The sequence below is a fragment of the Natator depressus genome, chromosome 3, assembly GCF_965152275.1.
Source record: "Natator depressus isolate rNatDep1 chromosome 3, rNatDep2.hap1, whole genome shotgun sequence".
Classification (NCBI taxonomy): domain Eukaryota; kingdom Metazoa; phylum Chordata; order Testudines; family Cheloniidae; genus Natator; species Natator depressus.
Window position 1 is genome coordinate 191,504,347 of NC_134236.1, and position 22,483 is coordinate 191,526,829.

The window sequence follows — 22,483 nt, forward strand, 5'->3', positions numbered from 1 at the left end:
AGGTTTCTAGTTTGTGTTAATGTAGTTCTCTTCAAACAGGACTGCATTAATGTGTAGTAGGAACCTTTTAGTTCACGCCCACAGTATCCACTCTTGCAAGTGACCGCACAGCACTTTGGTGCACAATACTATTCACACCCCTGTAGTCCAAATTGATGCAGCATAGATGTAGCTTACTTGAAGACCTTGGACTGTAAGTGAGTAACAAAAGAATGCTGATAGCTGACAATTTGAGTTAGTTTTATTTACATCAGTTGCATGATCTTGCCCTCAACTAAGTTAATGACAAAACTCTCACCATCTTCAATATGAGCAAAAGAAGGCACAAGGTGTTACCTTCACAGGATGCACTAATAATTACAAAGAAACAAGTTAGTAAGACACATTTTATACTACAAATTAGTAAAATCTCTTGGTTACAATAGTGGAGAGTTCAACAGTTTGTTAGTAGCCATGACAGAAATGAAACTGCCCACTCTACCCACAAGCGCCAGGGAGAGGAGATTCTATGGATGAAATCACTTCTCTGGGCTACATCTTAATATTCCCTTTTGCTACGAGCTCTCAGTTAGCTTTTCTTTGCTGGAGGCTGGTCTTCATTTCCCAGTCCTACAAACAACTTGAATTGCTTTGATCCATTCTGTACGCTCCACAGGTGTGGCTGCTTGCAAAAAATAGTGGACTTCATTTGCTGTGATGATTTCAAACAGGTTGGTGTCAACGTCATGCTTCTTGGCTAAAGGGTGGGGGGAGGGAAGAAAGTAACAAATTACAGATGTGAATAGAGAAAGTTTAGCCCATGTTTATAGCATTTCTGCTTCTAAAACCATACTGGGATGTCCTTCCTTTTTACCATATCACTTTCTCTGCCATTACTAAGACTTCTCAAATACCAACAATCACATCTGTGAATAGAAGCCTCCGCCTGTGGAATCAGGAATAGGAACTACCAACACTATAGAATGAGTGACACATTTATCAAGTGCTAAGGGCCACGTCCAACCCTCCCACAAGTCACATCTGTGGTGTGGGCTGAGTGCAGCCTCCAAAATCAGCCGAGCACAGCTATCTGCAAAGAAAGGAAGCTCAAACCACCCCAGAGTGTGATGCCTCCATCCATCCTTCACCCATGGCAGCACAGCTCTCTCAGAAGTCAAGTACTGTACCCAACAGCCAACCTTGCTGTGTTACAAACAATCCATCCTTCAAAGGAGAGGAAATCTTATGGAGTGGCTGATAATGTTCCTTGCAGGATTAAAACATGGTGGTTTGTCCCTCGTGAGCATTTTCCCTGGTTTCAGAAGAGTATGAGGTATAGATCAACTGTTCCTTGGCCTAACCTCTCTTGCTACAACACTTCCCCTCCAGAGTCATGGACTGCCCAAAGTTCATGGGGGGCCTTGTGCAGATTACCTCAGCACAGAAGCCAAGTAGAGTTAGCCTAAGCATATGACCAAATATGCATTTCCCTAATCCCCTTTAGCTCAGTCTTTCTTCACTGCAGACAAATCAGGATAGCTGTGGAGACCCAGCTCTGGGATTAACGCTGCTGACCTGATCCATTCATTCATGATTTGTGAATGGCTTATTTCTGAGCCAAGATGTTGTATGACTGCATCTAGATGTGTAAGTGTGTACTGCAAACACCACACTGCTGTGCATGTGTATGTTTCCTTACCATCTGGTATGTCTTCGACAGCTGTCACCACACAGCCCCTCAAGTAAATCGCTCCAAGTGGATCTTCTCCCTGATAGGAATGCCAAAATAAATAGTCATGGGCATGGTTTAAAATCCAACATGTCTGCTTCTAAAACTGTCCAGATATATCTGACTGGAGTTCTTCACTGGAAGCAGGGATGAATGATGCAAAAATATGGCCCAGATCTATGAGAAATGGGCACAGTGGGATGGGGCAAATCTGCATGTGGCTGGGGGAGCCCCTTTGGAATACAGGCTCCGCTGAATATTTTGGAGGATCCATTCTGAGCTCAGTGTGCAAGAAGAACATAGAGATTTGTACAAAGTGCAAGATCTGGATTGACTGGGCCCTTCCTTCACTGAATAGAAGCAACGCACCTGCAACATTCAGCCAGCAGATGCAGTTCCACTCAATGTTTGAGAAGGGGGCTTGTTCCAGAAAGTCCGTCTCTACAGAAGGACAACCACCACCACAGACATGCTAGGCCAGATTCTTGTTTACACTCTAGCTCTCTTATGCAGCTCAGGACTGTGGCTGCAAGTGGCCAGGGGACAATTCTCCTTGTGGAGAGAGAATTTCTGCTGGCACAAACCTGAAAGAAGCAGCACTTGTGCCCTAACACAGGCACATTCCAGCAAAGGGGCTGGAAGGGCAAGTTGTCAGTGTGCTGCGGGTGTGGCAGAGCAAAACTCCTCTATGTGCTCTCTGCTGGCTCTAGGCCACCCTGACACCGCTAGGGCTTGGCCAGCATAGGATCAAACAGACATAACTGGCACCTTATTGGACCCACCCCTGCACTGAGCTCAGATTCAGGGAAGCATTGAGCCCCGGGAGCCAAATTTATCCCTAATGTAAGCAGGTACAGCTCCATTGAGGCACCTACTTATATTTGGGAAGAATTTGCCCCACTGTAATTATACAAGAGACAGAGTATCCTGGCTCAGGCTAACACAGAAAATATAACCGTAAAAAGGCTGACTGTATTTGCTTAACTTGTTTTTTATGGCCTAACAGATTTTAATCTAGTCTGGGCATGTAAACAAAGGTGTATTTGTGACACTGGTAAATCAGGTGCCAGCTCTTGCCAAGGCTGTAGGCATCAGCTGAGCACTGACAAATTCATAGCTGGAAACCAGACCAGCTTACCTGTATGTTAGTATTGTTCAAGTTAGGTGTTAGACTCATAGCACTGTGTTTAGTGTTTAGACTCTATAAAATGCTTGTAAGTTGCTGCGTGCATTAATCTTACTTGTAATGTCTGTATCCCTTGCTATAAGGTAATATGAAAGTTTTTCTTTATAATTGTAAGAATGTCTCCTCTGAATCTGTGAACATAGGCAGGAAGAGAGTTTTCCCTGTCCTTCAAGGACAATCAAGACTAAATAGGCCATTTTACGACAAACTTTGTTGATTGCCCCATCCACCCATGAAGAATTTATGTGCAGGAACACTTGTCCCATCAGTTTGAACTCTGGGGGAAGGGCATATAAAGATGCTCACAAGAAAGACTGGTTATCTCCTTGCTGTTTAGACATTCACAAGGGCTGGAGCTAAGAAACAAAAGCAGATATCCCCAGGATCAATCTGGGTTAGCCCTAAACTACATCTGTCACCTTTTTGAACCTAAGATTATAACTCATTTGTGCTTATGTTGCCTGCTTCAATCTGTAAATAACTCATTTCTTTCTCATAGTTAATAAATCCTTAATTAGTTTAGCTAATCCTATAGTATCAGTGTGGTCTTTGGTGTGGGATCCAAGGTACAAATTGATTTGGGGTAAGTGACTCATCTCTTGGGACTGGGAGCAACCTTAATATTGTGTGATATATTTTTTTGGTGTAAGTGTCCATTTATCACTAAGCCCAGCTTGCCTGAATGGCAAGAGAGGCTGGAGTGCCTAAGGGGACTGTCTGTGACTCCATGGTTAGACTGTTACTGTGATCCAGGAATTCACATTTGTTACTGGGGTGGTGAAATCTAATTGTAGAACACACCACCAGTTTGGAGTGTCTGTCCCGCTTTTTGACAATCTGCCCTGAGGTTGGCACTCCCAGTCATGAACCACTCCAACGGCCTGACAATACTGTTAATGTAATTAATCACTGGCTAAAAGGACAGATGCAGGGAAGCACAGATTGGCACTCCCAGCTGCCTCTTTTCCAGGGCCAGGAACTTTCACTCAGCCATGCCCAACCAGCACATGTAGAGACCTGACATTCTTTGCTTATCTAGAGAACAGCTACAGCTAGTCAGAAGCAGCACAAGTACTCCCCCCATACACACACGCTGCGCCCCCCCCCCCCAAACACTTGCAAAGGAATATTCCATTCATCAGTCCAGCTGGAGATCAGGTCTTTAAGAAGCCCTTGAATGATGCAGGTAAAAATATGGACAATCACTCACCCCAGCAGGATCATAATAGTGAAGATATGCAGGGTCCTCTCTTAGGACAAACTTTCTCACTTTCCAGTTTTTCCTCCGATGCCCCTAAGCAAAGTTACAAAAAGTCACCTAATATTTTCCTTTGTTTAAAAGGAATCACACACAAGAATAGGAAAAAATGCTGAAAAACTAATGTTTTGGCCTTGATATACGGGTGCCTTCAATGAAGGAACTTACACTAGATAATGTTTTCAAAAGTACCTAAGTGAATTAGGCACCAAAATGAACTTAGGCTTGATTTCAAGATTTCATTTAGGCACTTCTTAAAATCTTACTCAATATCTAATTCGGTAGCTAGTTTTTCTGCCTGGACAATAAGAAAGTCACACAATTAGTATTATTATCCACTTAAAATAGATCAGCATTTTTACCGGCCATAACTACAGTCTTGAAAAATAGACATTCAAGCCAGAAGCAGCAACAGTGGCCTGTCACAGTCCACTGTGACTTTGAGTGGGATGATCAAAACCAGACTAATATTAGTCAAAAGGGGCTATCAGGCATTTCCTCCCACTATTTCAAAAATATTTCCATTTCTCAAGTAACTATTGCTGTTCATAGGGAAGTTCTTTACTCATTAGGTATGGGCCAACAGTGGTGGGTGTGGGGAAGTGAAGAATGACAGAAATGTGGTGAAGGGTCACATCTCTTTAAATAGTGGATGCAGTATAACAGGAAGAGTACAAATGACATGGCCAGTAAGTAGTCATGCTCCCTGCAGATTTGTGGCATCATTCACAGACTCAGACATTCAAGTAGTATATCCATGTTATCTATGCATTCATTATGACACCTCTCATCATGTGTTCTAAACACCAAATAGAATTAGGGAGCAGAAAAGGTGACAATAAAAGGGGCATTTCTGTCTCAGTTCCTCTGGAGAGGGGACTAGGGACTCTTCCTAGACAAAGAAGAGGCATTATTCCACCCAGCAATGATATCCAATTAGCTATCTTTTTGTTTTTTATAGAGTCCACCACTCTAGTACTTAAAACTTGATACTGCAATGAGCTCTGTCAGCAGAATACTACACCAGTGAAGTCAATGGGGTGCTGGGTGGGTGCTGTGGTCTGCCCCCCAGGAAGTTCACTGCAACATTGGGGCCTCAGTGTCTTAAAGGATATTGCTATGAACAACTTTGTAGCAGTTAAACCTGTATCCCCAGAGGGGGTGGAGGATGTAACAGATCTGTACAATTCTAGCTTCTACATTCCATGGCTTCTGATAGTGCTAGGTCACTCCCAGAAGCACTGGCTACTTACCCTACCTGCAGCCCTACCAAACCCCGCTCCTTGGAACTTATTTGGCTTACCCATTTCTATGACTAAATATCACATTATCTTCCTTTGAAATGTACATGGGCTTTCATACATGTATGGAGCATGTCACATTGCTCCAGGACAGGGCATCATATTTTAAATGTTGGCCAAAGTAAGATTTTTGTTTTCAGTCAGTTAGCTGGGGGTGATCAATACCTAATATCTTCCACCCACCCTGGAGTCTCTTGTCGCATTGTGCTGCTGCACTGTGTTAATGTCACTGAAAAACCCTGATCCTGCCTGACTATTCTGCTAGTATTCTGATTCCCGTCGTGCTCCTTCAGGGGTGTCATAAGGAAAAGGTTGTTACAAAGAGGGAGAAAAATTGTTCTTAACCTCTGAGGATAGGACAAGAAGCAATGGGCTTAAATTGCAGCAAGGGCGGTTTAGGTTGGACATTAGGAAAAACTTCCTAACTGTCAAAGTGATGAAGCACTGGAATAAATTGCCTAGGGAGGTTGTGGAATCTCCATCATTGGGGATTTTTAAGAGCAGGTTGGACAAACACCTGTCAGGGATGGTCTAAATAATACTTAGTTCTGCCTTAAGTGCAGGGGACTGGACTAGATGACCTCTCAAGGGCCCTTCCAGTTCTATGATTCTATGAAAAGCTATTGTAATTGGTTGTATATTGTGTATAGAAAGGAAGGTATCCTGGGGAGAGTTATTGTCTCCCTTTCACAGAGAGGGATCAAGTAAGTGACTTGTTCAGGGACACACAGGAAGTCTCAAGCAGAGCTGGGATATGACCCCCCAGTTTGCAAGGCAGTGTGGTCTAGCAGATACGGTGCTGTATAAGGAGACTGGAAACATGGGTTCTAGTCCCATGTGTTCCACTAACCTGCTGTGGCTTCCCCTCACGCAGTTTTCCTGTCTTGTCTCTTTAGATTATCAACTTTTGGGGCAGGATCTATCCCTCTCTATGTATTTATAGCACCTCGCATGATGGGGCTCTGAATTTGATTGGGCCTCTAGGCACTACTGTCATGTAAATAACAACAGTAAACCTTGTTAATTCAGACAAAAGTACCGGTGAATCTCACCAGAAAGAACTTCTGTGCAAAGTGAGGAGGTTCAAGAACATTCTGAGAAAGATCGCAGCTGCTAAGTACTCATGTAACAGCCACCACCTTGGCCAACACACTGGAGATGGAACCAGGGTCCTCCAGAGCTAAAAGCACAAACTGCTACAACCTGAGCTAAAGCACTGTTGCTAGGGACTAGCCTAACTCATATTTTCTGTGGATTGACACACAGGGGGGCCTGTAACACACACACACACACACACACAGTGTGCTACACTCAGATGGCCCAGCTTAGCTCCAAGCTCTTGAGAAGCTGCTGGATATATTTTATTCTTGTATTTCGTTGACTTCATTCCTGTTGTAAAACAGCAGAATGAGTGAAATACTGACCTGCTTCAGTAAACAGCCCTGTTTGACCACTATCCCTCTGAACTCTTCCTTCAAGACCACGTCGTCATCACTAGAATTCCCTTCACAGAAGAACCCACTGTCTGCCTGTATGAACACAAAGAAGAGGACAACCTTCAGTAATCACGTGCTGCTGGGGTTTGTTTTCCTACCGAAAGGAGGTCAGCTTGTGCTTGTCTTATTATTTGCTAGCCGTGAGGCCAAAACAACCCTTCCTCTGGAAAATCTCCCAGAAAAGCCAAGAAACTCTGAGTTTCAGCCAGCAGAGTTCCCACAGAGTCATCCATTGAATGTTGGGGCCAAAGGGGCATAGGGCCAGGTTCTCTGAGGGATTTTCCCATGGATCTCAGGACATTTGGAGAAAGCTGGAGCATTGTTCTACGTCTCAGTGCGCGTACACTACTCCCTGTTGACCCCTTTCTTTCCCCATGATAATAAGGCTCCCACCATTCGAACCAGTGACTGCTCCAAACCTTCCCTTACAATGACTTTCAGTGTGCAGAGTGGAACTCATGTAAGTGCTGACACAGCCAATTTCCTGCAGGCTTGAGAAGGAAGGATGCCAGTGAAAGCTACCATCACCTGGATCCACTATCCAGCCATGCCCATTCCCTCCTCCACAGGCATTCACGAAACTTGGAAAAAGCAGGGAATCCTGCTGCCTACGCTTAACCCCCTTTCCACCAACAAGAGCTGGCCACTGGGGTCCATATTCTGCACTTGTCTATTCCCTCTGTGGGGTTTTGAAGCCAGCACTGACTTTAGTTGTCTCCAGATGCCTGCAATATTTTCAAGTTTCACAAAAACCCTGCAATCAGATCAGTGTAATGCAGTTTACTGAAACATTGCACAGTTCAAAAGATGCAATTGCAGAGAAATAGTTATCTATGAGCCACATAACTCTATTACGTTTTGTACTTCATGCAATGTCAAGTTAAATGCTGACATGTTGTGATACTGGACTTTCTTGATGCCCTACTTGCATGTATTAGAACTTGAAAAGAGCTGAAATAGAATGCAACAGTGTGAAACAGGTGTGGTCCGAGCACAGGCCTGGGAGCCAGGAATTTGACTGCCAGTGTTGCCTTGGGCAAGACACAACTTTTCTGCCTCAGTTTCCCCATCTGTAAAAATGCCCTACCCCATAGGCACTTTATGAGGATAAATGGATTAATGGGCCAAATCCACAGTCCTTACTCAGACAAAACTCTTATTGATGTCAAGCTTTCCACCACAGATGTGATTAGTGTAAACAGAACTTATAGGAGCAAGAGCTTTTAAACAACATTTAATAGAAACAATCATTATTTGTTAATGTGACTCAGTATACCAAATGACTTTAAACATTTATCTAACATGAGTGGTATTTCATGCTCTTCAGATAACCAGCTTATGTCTGTAATACCCTATTAAATTACATCCATCAAATGTATGGTTACCAATTTAGCTCAGCTGAGATGATCCCAGGTAAGGCGGGGGGAGGGAGGGGAGTGAAACAAAATATTAAAGAAAGAAGCTTTTCCGCCTGCTAAAGGTTGGGTGCGACCTGCTCCTGGTGTCGACTGAGTCACGTCCGGTGACTTTACTGACAAAAATCACTTTGTAACACTTCACTCCTCTGGGAAACTGCAGAGCAAGTCCAGCCCTGTGATCAGTGAACTGGATTCTTCTCAGGCTCATGCATCAGAACTGTGTCATGTAACAGAAATGTTAGCTAAGTTCCAGTTGCAGTATTTCTATTGGTGAGGATGTGTAAGCCAGAAAGAACCCAGCTTGACTTTCAGATCTCAGATTGAGTTACTGAGCTGGCTGCTAGGACAACCGTTTTTTAAAAAACAAAACAAAACAAAAAAAAACATTATATTGGGCAATTTCATTCTGGAAGCCACAGAGAGAGAGACAATGAACATAGACCTCCAGGACAGCAGTAAGTCTGGAAGCCCATGTTCAAACTTTGGAAGATAGAAGAACACGCCACAATACTCACAAAGTAGTAATAGGCATCAGATAAATCAAGGAAGGGGGTGTCTGTTAATCCTTCAGCAGCATTCTTGGAAGTGTCCCCAGCTGGCTGCAGGTAGCCTTCATTTAATAGGGAAGAGGCTAGCATGAGACCCTCCTTGCGATTTCGGATAGCGTTGTTCGACACCAGCCAATCAATCACACAGCTGCCTAGTCACAAGATAATAAAACGAGCTGTGTATTAACAGCCATTACCCAAGAAAATAACCATGACAAGACCTGTTAAGCATACAGAGGCAATTGGCCTGCTCTCTGTGTTTGTGAATCTGATATTTTAAATGACAAATATGACAGGCTCATCTGGGTATGTGGCAGCGTACTCTTGCTGACTCACACTGTTAGTGCTGACCTGCTGACTCATGGTGGCAAGGGTAGCTCATTAACTGTACGGCAGACAGAAAGGAAGTGGGAATAGTCAGGGGAGACAGTATGGAGCTGATAAGTCCTAAGTGAGGAATCCTAGGAATAGCCAAGCCTGAGGAAAGAGATTCTTTGGAGTTACTTTGTTAATAAAGCAGTACCCCAGGGAAGGGGTGAGTTTTGACCCTTTCCAGCACACTATAGACTTTGCCTTGGAACAGGATGGGAGCCCTACCTACGCACAGGATAGCTTGGCTGATTTGAAGCCAATACCGCACAGTACCCCTTTAAGAATATTTCAGTGGCACTAAGGATTTCATGACACTGCGGATGAAAAGAGCTGCTTCAATTCTTTCATCTCTCTGATCATATTTTAGAACAGGCACAATCTGTTCCATCTGTAACCACCTCCTACCAGGCCGATGGCAGACACTTCTGAACACTCTACAGAAACCCGCTTTCTATTGATGGAGAAAGCTTTCACTAGTTGTTCTCTGAATTTTATAGGGCTCTGGCTGGGCCCTACAAAGCTCAGAGATGCTGTGGTGTACACCCCCAGTGTCATGACTTGAGCCCTACTGTATATTTCATTGCCTGGAGCGCTTTAAATGGCAAATGGGGAAGAAGAGCTTGTTACCTGTAAAGCAGTGATTGAACACTTTTTTGTCTTTTTCCAGCTTCAGTTCTTTTATTCCTTTGTCAGAATCCTTCATTGAGAGATACAAGGCACTGTGTGTAAAAAGGAACCATGGGAATTGTTAGCAACTAGGCAGCTTTAACTATTTGGCATAATAATGTAGTCCTCATTCTGTACTGGGGAAGTGCCTCACGTTCTCCTGGCACTGTTGCCTCTCCAACACAACAGCTTCCTGGGCGTAAGCCCAAGGAAGACAAACGACTGCATGGAGGCCTCCCCAGCTCACAATTTGACTCTTTTGCTGACTTCAGCAGCAGGCCTGGACAGGACAGGCCACAAGGCTCAATATTCCACTTGGGCAACAGAACAAGATGGGAATCGATAGTGTGAGCAGAGACACAACACACTCCAAGCGCTGTAGAAAAGCTTCACAGAATGGCCTTCTTCCTGGACATCCCTCCTTGTATTAAGATCCTCCAGCAACTTCTCCCTGTCCTGTCTGGGAACTGGAGGATCAAGAACTCCTATGAGTTTGACTTACTGACAGAATCCTCATGCTTTAGGAGGCCCTGCAGCAGCCTCAGCAACTCATGGTCTGATTTCCCTCCTCCAGAGCACCTTTTTGCATGCCCCAGATAGCTCCATTGCTTTAGGCCCCTGAGTTGTAGAGCCAGCCCTCTAGCAGAGGAAATTAAATTCTCTGGGCCAAGTCCTGAGGTTCTTGTTCAGTTGTTTGGTCCTTTGTCAGACAAATCTCCCACTGAAGCCAACTGAAGTTAGCCTAAGTTCAGGACCGGGCCGTGTGCAATTTTGGCTCCCACCAAAGAATATCCTTAGCACACCACAGCTTTGTATTTATTTTTCTGGAAGATCATATTCTGAGACAAAACCTGTTTCCCTTAGTTTTCTAAACATTAACAAATGGATGCCATATTTCCTTGCCTTCGCATATCTTTTACTTTTCACTAGATTCAGGTTCTCTGACAGGCCGCTTAGTCTGGCAAGTATAGCTAGTAGAGCAGGCTGGAGAATGTTCCACATGGAATCAAAACTTTTGAACATTTTTGCAAAATGGAATAGTATTGAAACATTAGGGTTTTGATTTAGGTCTCTCTCTCTCGCTCGCCCTCTCCCTCCCTCCTTCCCCCCAACCCCTGAAGTGAATGGTGCATCCAACTTGGACCTCAGAAACCTTCCCATCAAAAAATTGTTGAAACCAGTACTTTGAAAATGTTCCAACGCTCATTGCTAGCCCATTTCTGCAGTGCTTTATGCTTTGGCTTGGTCCACAATTTATGGGCTCTTGATATACAGTAACTGAAATCTGGTAATTATACAAGTGGATTTAAGGGGAGTTGTTAGAGAAACTGTAAAGACTAAACTAAAGAGAGCTCTTCCAGGGAGATTATTAAGCAAGAAACCAGTGATGCAGAAACTCCTTCCTTTTTCCTATGTCTTACTCTCTCAATCATCAACTTCTAGAGCTTAATTAATCTATTAGGGCATGTAAAACATACCACATGAAACATTACATGATTAGGTTGATCAGAAAATAAGGTTTAATGGAATTATCCTGCTTTTGTAGTGCAGTCCCCATGTCTCGGCTAATTTCAATGGAATTTGAGTTTTGCCCCAGTTGCAGTAGAACTGGCCAGAGGAACATCTAGTCACCATCTCCTCTCCTCTCCCTGTTCTCTATTCCTATTGCTCCAGTTCTATTTGCAGTGACAGCCTGGCTAAGCCAGCAGATTCCTTTAAAGCCAAGATTTTTAAAAGTGACTAGTGATTTTGAGTGCCTCCATTGCTGAAATACCTTGAAAGATGCCTGATTTTCAGCTGGCAGGTGTGCAGCACTTTCTAAAAATTGGGCCCCTTCAAAGTGTCTCCAAGCTGGGCTCCCAAAAAACAAGGCACATAAAACTAATGGCCACTTTAAAAAAATGAGCCTCAAGGTTATGAGTAATAAACAAGTCTAAATACATCCTATGATTATTATCCCATCTTCCCTTTCCCCATCCCGCTGCGCACTTGTTTGGGTCACCCACTTGCTACATCTTGTTTTTTAGGGGCCATTGACATCAACGGGAGTTTTGTCATTGACATCAAAAGGGCCAAGATTTCACCCTTTCGTTTGTAAGTTCTTTGGGGCAGGGACTGTCATTTACTCTGTTACAGAGCCTAGCGTAATGGCCCAGGACACAATTCAGGGGGCTAGGTCCTAGACAATGTAAATAATATTAATAAGTTATTTTCAAAGTTGTGGTCTATTTTAATAATGGAAAAAACTTACAACTATGAAGGACTATTACATTCAATCACCTAGACTCCTTTTCTAGTCTTTGCTGAGCTGATGCATACAACTGTAAAGTAGACAACTCTGTGGTCCTTGTTAATTCTATTGTTACTTGAACCTTCAGGCAAGTGTAATTCATTTCATTTGAAATCAGCTTTGGATCTCGCATTGCAGCATCCAAAATAGAGCTGCTTGCCATGCATCCTATTCTCTGGAAAGGTTTTAGCATTGCTTTGGGATGCTACATGTCCTGTTACTTATGTTTCAGTGACTACTGTACATATGTTTAGTCATCATGATTTAGAAATGACCCTCCAGTGAGCCTTATTGCCTAGGAGGTGGTCTTCAGCTATTACAGTTGCAGGTCAGGGAGACAGAAGACCAGCCTTGCCTACATGGTAGTGAATCCCTCCCAAAGAACTCAGGTTGATGTTACATTATCTGACTCTACTGTCTACTCCCTGCTGATGGAAGGGAATGGTGGAAGAGAGACATTATACCACACCTCAGATTGATTGTTTCAGGCAGCCTGATGGACTTTCTGGTGGATTTTCTGGCGAACCTTTGGCCTCCCTCGATGCATTGAATAGCCTTCTTGATATCCCGCACCCAGGCATCTCTCTCCTCAAGGTAGGCGGCTTGGAAAAAGTGGTCCTGCTGTTTGGCTGTGGTGAGCTTGAAGACAAACTATAACAAGAATAAGGATTTTTAAAGGTGTCTTTATGTAACCAGTGGGTTACAATTACACCAGCATCAACAAACTGCCCAGCCTCACTTAGCAGGAGCTAAGTATAGTGTCCTGAACACATGATTAAAGCAGAAACACTCTGAAGAGATAGGTAAGCAGACAGTGCAAGTAATCAGCTCCTTGTACTGTTACAGACTGAGCATTCCTGACATTCTTACCAGAGCCAGGTTATGTAGTACTGAAATAACTAGTCAGGTGCTATAGCTACTTTATAGGTGCAGAGAAATCCTTCCCTACCACCCTGTGCATCTATAAAGTAGCTGGAGAAGATTCCAGACTAACACTCCGAGTACCAGACGGAGGGTTTGTCTAGCATGCCCACCGGTGCACCACGGCCCCAAAGAGACATAGGGCCTTATCTTGAGCACATCAACCTCAGTGGGAAGACTCCCATTTGTGTCAGTGCGCTTTGGATCAGGCCCATCGTTTGCTGCCATAAGGAATTATTAGATTCTAACCTTCAATATTGTGTGCTATTAGCAGGAAATAACAGTAGAAGAAATACGGTGCCTTTTGAAAGGAGCAGAAAGATGTGCAACAGAACATATTCCCCTGAGCCCGTGCAGGCAGGATAGCTCAGGGACCTTCTACACAGCCATTTCATGCTCCCCACCATGAATAACTCAGTAACAGCAAAAGCAGTTTTTGCCCTAGACTTTTATCTGCCTTTAGGAACGTGTAGGGCTAATTTTTAATGTAGTTACTATATAGTTACTTAGGTGTCACATCAAAGGGAGAATAGATCTCCTTAAAGCAGAGTTAGGTAGAAGTAATAACATCAATTTGAAGAAACTCAAGAGTGGATTTTTTTAACTGATCAATTTAAATATTTGTTCTGGTCAATGTTCCCAAGAGATATTAACCTGATGGTCATCCAGCAATATTCTCTAGGCATTTCATCAGTCACTCAAGGTTTTCCATTTCCTCTAAAATCTGGTGTCCCATAATTTAATTACAGAGTAAATACAATGGGTGCTCAATCAGATTTATTAATAACCATCTAAATGAAACTGTTACATTAATGAGCAGGCAGTACTGTATGCCCTCAAAAAGAAAAGTACAGACTGAAAACTGCACATCTAACAGCTAAATGCAGTGAATCCACTGAAATGAAATTAGTATACTATAGTAAATGCTATAGTAAATCCACTGAAATCTACCAGTGTAGTCCACTGAAATCTACATGTGTAAATGAGAGAGGAAGGATGGCCCACTGGGAAGGGGAGTAGGCTAGAACTTAGTAGACCTGAGTTCTGTTCCTTTCTACATCACAGATTTGTTGTGGCCCTAGGCAAATCCACTTAGCCTTTCTGTGCCTCAGTTTCCCACCTCTAAAAACAGTGATAACACCCCTGTGTGGTAGAGCAGGCTATTATCAGGCTAAATACATCAAAGATTGTGAAGTGCTTTGAAATCTACCAATGAAAAGTGCTATATAAAAGCTAGCTAGTAGATTTAAATGGCACAATTCTAGACTTTCAAAATATTAATCTTTGAGATCCCAGTTGTTAAGGACCAAATTCTGCAGTCCTAAAATTGTGCAAAAACCCTATTGACTTCAATGGGGGAAAGATTCCAAGTCTGCAAAGCACTAGATGATCATAAACTAAGGCTTGGTCTACACTAGAAAATTAGGTTAGTTTAATTATGCCAGTCAGAAGTGTGAAAAATCCACACTCCTGACCAGTGTGGCTCAGCCAACCTAAGTCCCTGTGTAGACTGTGCTAGGCCAATGGAAGAATGCTTCCATTGACCTAGCTACTGCCTCTCAGGAAGGGGGATTACCTACACTGCCAGGAGACTCCCTCCCATCGGCGTAGGTAATGTCTACACTGAAGTGCTGCAACAGCGCCACTGTTGTGTTTCAAGTGTAGACAAGCCCTAAATCCAAACAAAAACATAATCCTCTCCTATATGCCATCACTCCCAGGTCTCAATGTACTCACCTCCAGAGCAGTGGAATAAACAGCCACATCCCAACACCAATATACAGCACATGTCAAAAATAACAAGCTAGTCTGCTACAGATCCCTGTATGGAAAAGTGTGGTATGCAAACTAGCACACCACAGTATAACATACAAAGCTAAGGCAGGCGCTTACCAAATAGAGACTCGATTACCGTAACCTGGAGGAGAAAGTTAGGAGACTCAGTGTACCCAGTGCAATCCCAGAGAGGAACAGCTGTTCAATGAAACAGCTGAGAGTTTGAAACAGAGACATTTTCTACTCCAGTGTATAAAATATGAAGGAGGATGAGAGAATTATTTCCCAGATTGTCAGTAGTGATAAGACCTCTCATAAGAAAGCAATGAAGAAAAATGTGACTTATCTTTGAAAGGAGAGAAGCAGCGGAGATAGCACCACTGTAAGAAACAACGTGCCACTAAACCAGGATCGTCCATAGTGGTGGATGAGTACGTGGGATGGCCTAGATCCGGGGCCCTCAACCTTTTTCTTTCTGAGGCCTCCCCGAACACGCTATAAAAATTCCATGGCCCACCAGTGCCACAACACTATTGTTCTGCATAGAAAAGCCAGGGCCAGCATTAGGGGGTAGCAAGCAGGGCAGTTGCCTGGGGCCCACATCGCAGAGGGCACCAAGAAGCTGAGTTGCTCAGGCTTCAGCCCGTGGTAGTGGGGCTCGGGCCCCATGGTACATTCCCGCCTAGCGGGGCTTTGGCTTTCTGCCCTGGGCCCGAGACAGTCTCATGGGGGCCATGTTTGGCAGACCCCCTGAAACCCGCTTGCGGCCCCCCAGGGGTCCCAGACCCCAGGTTGAGAACCACGGGGCTAGATAATAGTTAGTTCTGCCATGAGTGCAGGGGAGTGGACTAGAAGGCCTCTTGAGGTCCCTTCCAGTCCGACAGTTCTATATTTCTATGATTCTGTGATATAAAATCTCAAAGCACATGGTAAAACCCCATTCAGGGCAGATTTTTCCTTTCACGTATTAGCAAATGCCAATAAAGAATCAATATACTGAAAACAAATAAAGTGTGCTGCTAAGCTACTGAAGTTAATCAATGGCTTTCATCTTTCTAGGTGCTGATTTGGGAAAGCATGTCTATTCAGCTTTCAGAGTAGCAGCCGTGTTAGTCTGTATCCACAAAAAGAAAAGGAGGACTTGTGGCACCTTAGAGACTAACAAATTTATTTGAGCATAAGCTTTCAAAGTGAGCTGTAGCTCACGAAAGCTTATGCTCAAATAAATTTGTTACTCTCTAAGGTGCCACAAGTCCTCCTTTTCTTCATGTCTATGCAGGACAGCTGAATAGAAGTCCCTGAGACATAAACACCTGCATACACTTAAGCACATGCTTATGTGCTGTTCTGAATTGGGCCCTACCGAGTAGAACTTGAGTTGAAGTTGGTATAAGTTGGGTATCAGAATAAATGCATTCCATTACTTACAGCAGTTTCATTGTCCCTGAATCTCCCAAAGTGTTTTTAAAAATCATCTAAGCATCAGCTGTCTGAAGTGAGTGGATGCAAGCAAAGTCATCAGCCGCTGTGCACCAGGGTGATTCACACAGAGAATATAAATGCATGTAGCCAATTGGAATTAGACAAAGGATGAAATATTGAAGGGGAAACTCAGGGCTATTCCAATTCTTTTTATGGATATTAAAGCTACAAAATGTACATTCTCCAAATATACGTTCTCTTTTGTTGCACTTGGAGAGCTAAGTAAACACCCCGTAGGGTATTTTATAGCTACTGGAGACTTGTTTCACATTCAGTCAGAGAGTCAGAGAGACGACACCTCCAGCAGCAGAGTGCCCCATTCACCATAAGGCTACATCTAACTAGCTTGTGAGATGTGACAAAGGAATATTGTTAAACATTTTGTTTCAGCCATCCAGGGAGGAAGGAGGGCCCAGCCATTGGAACACTAGCCTAGTCCTAGACTTTGGTAGGCCTGAGTTCAATTCCCTGCTCCACCACAGACTTCCTGTGTGACTTTGGATGTGTCACTTAGCCTCTCTGTGCCTCAGTTCCCCATCTGTACAATGGGGATAACAGCACTGCCCTACCTCACAGCAGGATTGTGAGGATAAAGACTGTAAAGTGCTTTGAGATCTACTGATGAAAAATGCTGTGTACATTATATATATATAATGATTATTCAGTGGCTGTAAAAAATACTTACCATTCTTTTGCCAAAATCCTGACATGGGCTATTGATAGAGCTTCCTTTCAGGGGGATCATTCCTTTGGGACTGTTGTCAATCTTCTTCTTATAGAATTCAATTCCATCGTCTAGGAGCACTACCCACATTGGCTTCCAGGTGTTAAACATACTTCCCTGCGGTAGATCAAATAAGCCAGTTATATGACATTTTCTCCAGTCAAGAAAGATAGGTTTCAGAGTCAAGAAAGAGACACTTTTAAATGCCCTTCCAAGGCAGATCTATCATAAGCCCTGTCTCGCTCTCCATTTTAAATCAATGAATTGTTCTCTTTCTACAAACATTATTTCCTCCTCCCTGTAATCCTACTAACATGCTTCTCCAAAATTGTATCCAACAAGCCAACCTGCATTTTTTCCCTGTATCAGTGAGACTTTATCACACAGACCAATGCCTTTTTTTAGATGTTATTTTTTGCAATACTTTAAACAACATTCAAAATTTCCACCCCTGGCTGGTTTATAGTTTAGGCACTGAAATGAAGGCTCGATGCTACAAGATTGTAAGCACCTTGGGGCTCTTTCTGTTCTGTGTTTGTACAGTACGTAGCACAGTGGGGCTCTGGTCCATGACTAGGGCACTTGGATGCTACAGTAAGACAGCTAATAAGTAATAATAATAATTAATAATACAAATTGCTGGGGCCTCTCAGTTCCCATTGAAGACAATGACAGGGAAGGGTGTTAAGCATCTTGCTGGATCAAGCCCTCTGTGGATGGATCTTCAGAGATGCTGAGCACCCACAATACCCAGAGAAGTTGATGGAGCACGCAGCTGCTTAGCATCTCTGGGAAATCATATACCTAAATATGGATTTAGGCACTGGACTTGAGTCACCCAGCTTTGAAGACTGTAGTTTGCACAGAAACAGACATGAATTATTCAGATAGCCCAGCTCCACCATTATTGCTTAACCGTTAGCAATATTTTGTCACTTTTGTTGTACCCAAACCATCACCGGAAAAGGAAATTTCATCTGCCCATATTAAAAGAAGAGGAAAATTTGGCTCTAGGGTTTTATTTCAGCTTTTAAAGCTCTATTTCCCATTACTACTGCACAAAGATGATGTGTGATTTGTAACTAGAAGTTTGGATGTTTATCGAGGGCCTGGTGCTACGTACATTGAAATTAATGGCAAAACGCTCATTGACTCTCACAGTACAAGACCCGGTGCTGCATGGACTTTAAAAATCAATCTTGGAATTTTATAGGCCTCTATCATTTTTGCAGGATCTGCTCACTAAATTTTCAAAAGTGACCACTGAGTAGAGATGCCTGAGTCTTTGGGCACCCAACTTGAGACACCCAGGGTCTGATTTTCAGATGGGCTGAGCACCCATGGTCCCACTGAAGAGCTAAAGATGGAAACCCAAAAATTAAGTGCACGAAATCACAGGCCGCTTTTGAAAAAGTTGGCTTTAGTCTCTTTGAAGAGGAGACTGTAGCTTGTTATGTGCAGTCTGGCCCTGAGGCAGAGCTTGAGTCACTGCCACCGATAGACCCCCAAGACACAGATCACACCCACACCGGGGAAATTCTCAGGGGAGGCTTCCACTTCCTATGTGCAGTGTGAGGCAGGAACTCCACCCTGCTGCATGGAGGGTGCATTTGGATTCGTTAGATTTGACAGCTGCATGTCCTGCTGCCTCATTTAAATGTTGTGTGTCTGTGACAGCAGATTGGACAAGAATTTCTTTTTAAACAAAGCATTCCAACATAACACCCTCCCCGCCCCTGCCCACCTGAACCCTCAGAAAGCTTGCTGTACTCTGAATCAGACATTAAGTTCCATTGCGGAGGGAGTGCTGATTATCATGGGACTTTCTGTGCCTGCTGACAGTGGGACTTTCTTCCACATCCAGTACTCTGCTGCAGAAGCAACATGTTCCTGGTATGGAGAAGCTATGGCTCAAATAATAGCTCTTGGGTTGGCCACTCTCCTCAGTCCAGGCTCCACAGAGATCTACAAAAAAAGAATGAAACAGGCCACCACATTCTGGCTAATATAAATAAGTGGGGAGAATTTAGTGAGTGTCCCAAGAGCCAAATTGACCTGCCAGCTGATTTTTTGGATGGGGAATAAATCAGAATCAAATTAGGATGCAGAGTTAAGATCCATGACTTTGAGAGGCCTTTTGTCCACTGTCAAAGTGGTGCCAACCCCAGTACTTTTACTTATAAGCAAATGACCATAGGGCTTGGCAAAGAACAAAATCTGCCCCTCTTACACAATGGGGCTACTTGCACAGCAAGCTATTTAGTGTGACTCAGAATAGCAGACTCAGGTCCATAGTCTGCAAACACAGAGATGACCGGGAGGGATAGCTCCGTGGTTTGAGCATTAGCCTGCTAAACCCAGGGTTGTGAGTTCAATTCTTGAGGGGGCCATTTAGGGATCTGGGGCAAAAATTGGGGATTGGTCCTGCTTTGAGCATGGGGTTGGATTAGATGACCTCCTGAGGTCCCTTCCAACCCTGATATTCTATGATTACTCAGGTGATAAAGGCGAGCAGGATTTGGCCCACAGTTTCTTAAAACTAAAGAGAATTATTTCAGTTACCCAAAGACCACAGTTAAGATAGTTGTTTCCCAAATGTCCCTGCAAGATGACTAGCAGCTTGAAAAGCAGTTCATGTAACAGTCTCCTGCAACTTCCTCCTAATAAAACTTCTCCTTTCTTTGACATCTGTAGCACTGAATGCTAGAAAATAATTATTCTCTCCTGATGGAATGGTAGAACCCACAGAAATTCACAACTTCTAAACTACCAAACTTAAAGATACAGGGTCAGGTCCTTGGCTGGTGCAAACTGGCACTGACATCAATGGGGCCATGCCAGCTGAGGATCTGGCCCACAACAATATTCATAGCTGATAGCAAGGAATGAGGGACGGAAGCTAATGGAGGTTGGCGTGAGCACACCCTCCATTTGGTTGTGGATGTGAAGGGCTCACCTGTACCTTTGGGAGGACAGACATTTGCCTTTACTTTTTAGGAGGCCATTACTGAAAAGCCTCAACTGAAAAGGATCACAGAGAGGAGTCAGAGATGAGACAGATAGAGGGCTTGCTGTCCCAAAGTTAAACCAGGAGTGAATCAGTGCTACAACTTCCTTGGCTGAAGGTGCTCTGTCGTGGGATGCACAGCAGATCTCTCAGTGTCTGTCTTTAGGATACAGCACAAGTCCTACTGATTTCAGCTGCCTTCTCCTTTATGGCCATCGCCACCTCTCCAGTACACTGGCATTACCACCACCAGGGTGAAGCTCCCTGATGCAGGAGAGAGAGCATTCTCAGGGGCTGCCCCAGCGTAATAACGCATTCCCCACTCCCTCAAACCTCTCTGTTTTCCTGCAGAAGTTACTACAGTAGAACCTCAGAGTTACGAACACCAGAGTTACGAATTGACCAATCCACCACACATCTCATTTGGAACCGGAAGTACACAATCAGGCAGCAGAGACCCAAAAAAAGGAAATATTGTACAGTACAGTACTGTGTTAAACAGGAACTACTAAAAAAATAAAGGGAAACTTTAAAAAAAGATTTGACAAGGTCAGGAAACTGTTTTTGTGCTTATTTCATTTAAATTAAGATGGTTAAAAGCAACATGGTTCTTCTACATAGTAAAGTTTCAAAGCTGTATTAAGTCAATGGTCAGCTGTAAACTTTTGAAAGAATAAGAGTTATGAACATTTCAGAGTTATGAACAATCTCCATTCCCCAGGGCTTCATAACTCTGAGGTTCTACTGTATGGTGACCAGCAGTGATATACCAAGGCAACTGGCCCAACAGAAAGATTTTCTTGCCTTGAGTTACCCATCGAGATGCAAGGAAGTGTGATCTGCACCCTGCTGTACTCCCAGGAGCAGCAACACCTAGGCAGAGATACACACCTCTTACATGGCAAGAAGAAGGACCACTGGTGTCTTTCACTAGGGAAGGGCAGCTAAACTCCTCACCGGTGGAGACTACTTGGGACTTCTATGGGATCAGTACATTTCCTGGGTGTCCTGCTCCCACCCATTCCACAGCTGGCCCCACCCACTTAGTGGGCTGCATTGGCCAGCTCCAGGCCCTCCGGTGGAGTATGGATTATGGGTAGCTTGCTCTACACTTTGTGCCACAGGGATGGCAGACTGGTTCTGCCAGCAATGAACCTGGCCCCCTGCCTCCTTAGGATTTTAACGATGCCACTTCAAGGTTGTTTTCGGTATTTACTTTCTTACATTTACAACAAAAATGAAAGAACCAAGGTGAGAGATGGGGAAGAAGCCTCACACCAGCTCAGTTCACCAGGAGCAGAGCTCTGGTCCCACACAGATTAGGGGCTCCACCAGACCCAAGTTCTTCTCCTGGGTTGAAGACCTGTGCAGCCAAGATGCTCCGTAGGGCAGAGATCCTCTAGCCAGAGTTTCTCAGGGGGGTCACAGCTGCTTAACTAAACAGCTTTAAGCTAGACTGATCTCGCAAGGGCACTTTAGCAGAGGTATGCCCTTATGATGTGGATCCCATGGCGAAGAATCCCTGCTCAGAGATGCAGAGGAGCAGCAGCTGCTATTCCAGACCAGCTCCTCTGCTGAGGCTGTGCCTTACGCCCCACTCCCTGCCTTCAGGCTGGGATGGAGAGTGGGTCCTGTCTCACCGGCTCCCCCAAAAGCTTCCCACATGAAGCCCATTTACTTGACTCAGTGGGGTGTGTTCATTTCATTGCATTTTTTTCTTTGTAACAAAGGAGTCCACTTTCCCAGAAAAACTTTTAACCACAGGGTTTACCTGAGGTTAAACCCAATTTAAAGCCCAAAGAATCAGCACTATAAGAGAAGTAATGACATGGAAATTTGTTCAAAAGATCCTTTTGTCTTACACTAAACAGTAACATGGTACATTGCCTAATTCATTGTTATAGTACAGAGTCATATGCCCTCAAACTGGGCAAGAGTATTCAGCCAAATTTCTTTGGATCTGTGTTTAGAATGCTCCATTAATACATATAAAATGTATATTATACATAGAAAATGAGTTTGCCTTACTTTACAGTAGACTGAGAAGATGCAGTTGCTCCTCAGTGTATATAGTTGCAAGTAAGTAATGCTGTACTAATGCCCTGCTTGAGGAATTGGTTGATCACTTGTTTGCATTTTTCATGAAAAATAATGCAGAAAACATTTTTTTAAAAAGCAAAATTAAGTTTCCCCATCTGCTCAATTGGTGTCAGCCCTAACACTTGCCCATTGCCTGTTTAGATTTGCCCACCTACCTTCTTAACCAGGTAGCCTTCTCTTATTTTCTTTGGTTCTCGCTCCATGCTCAAGCCAATCCCTTTTTCAGTACT

The 22,483-nt window shown here is 43.8% G+C and overlaps 1 protein-coding gene across 1 annotated transcript; it reads right to left on the reverse strand.

The window, feature by feature from the left end:
* Positions 1-271: 271 nt before the first annotated feature.
* Positions 272-22,483, reverse strand: PLEK (pleckstrin). Its single transcript, XM_074947161.1, has 9 exons — positions 22,409-22,483; positions 17,108-17,263; positions 12,713-12,894; positions 9,915-10,006; positions 8,883-9,067; positions 6,878-6,982; positions 4,105-4,188; positions 1,679-1,748; positions 272-736 (listed from the first exon to the last, which is right to left on the reverse strand). Exons 1-9 carry the CDS (start codon positions 22,454-22,456, stop codon positions 597-599), a joined length of 1,062 nt encoding a protein of 353 aa, XP_074803262.1. The 5' UTR covers positions 22,457-22,483; the 3' UTR covers positions 272-596.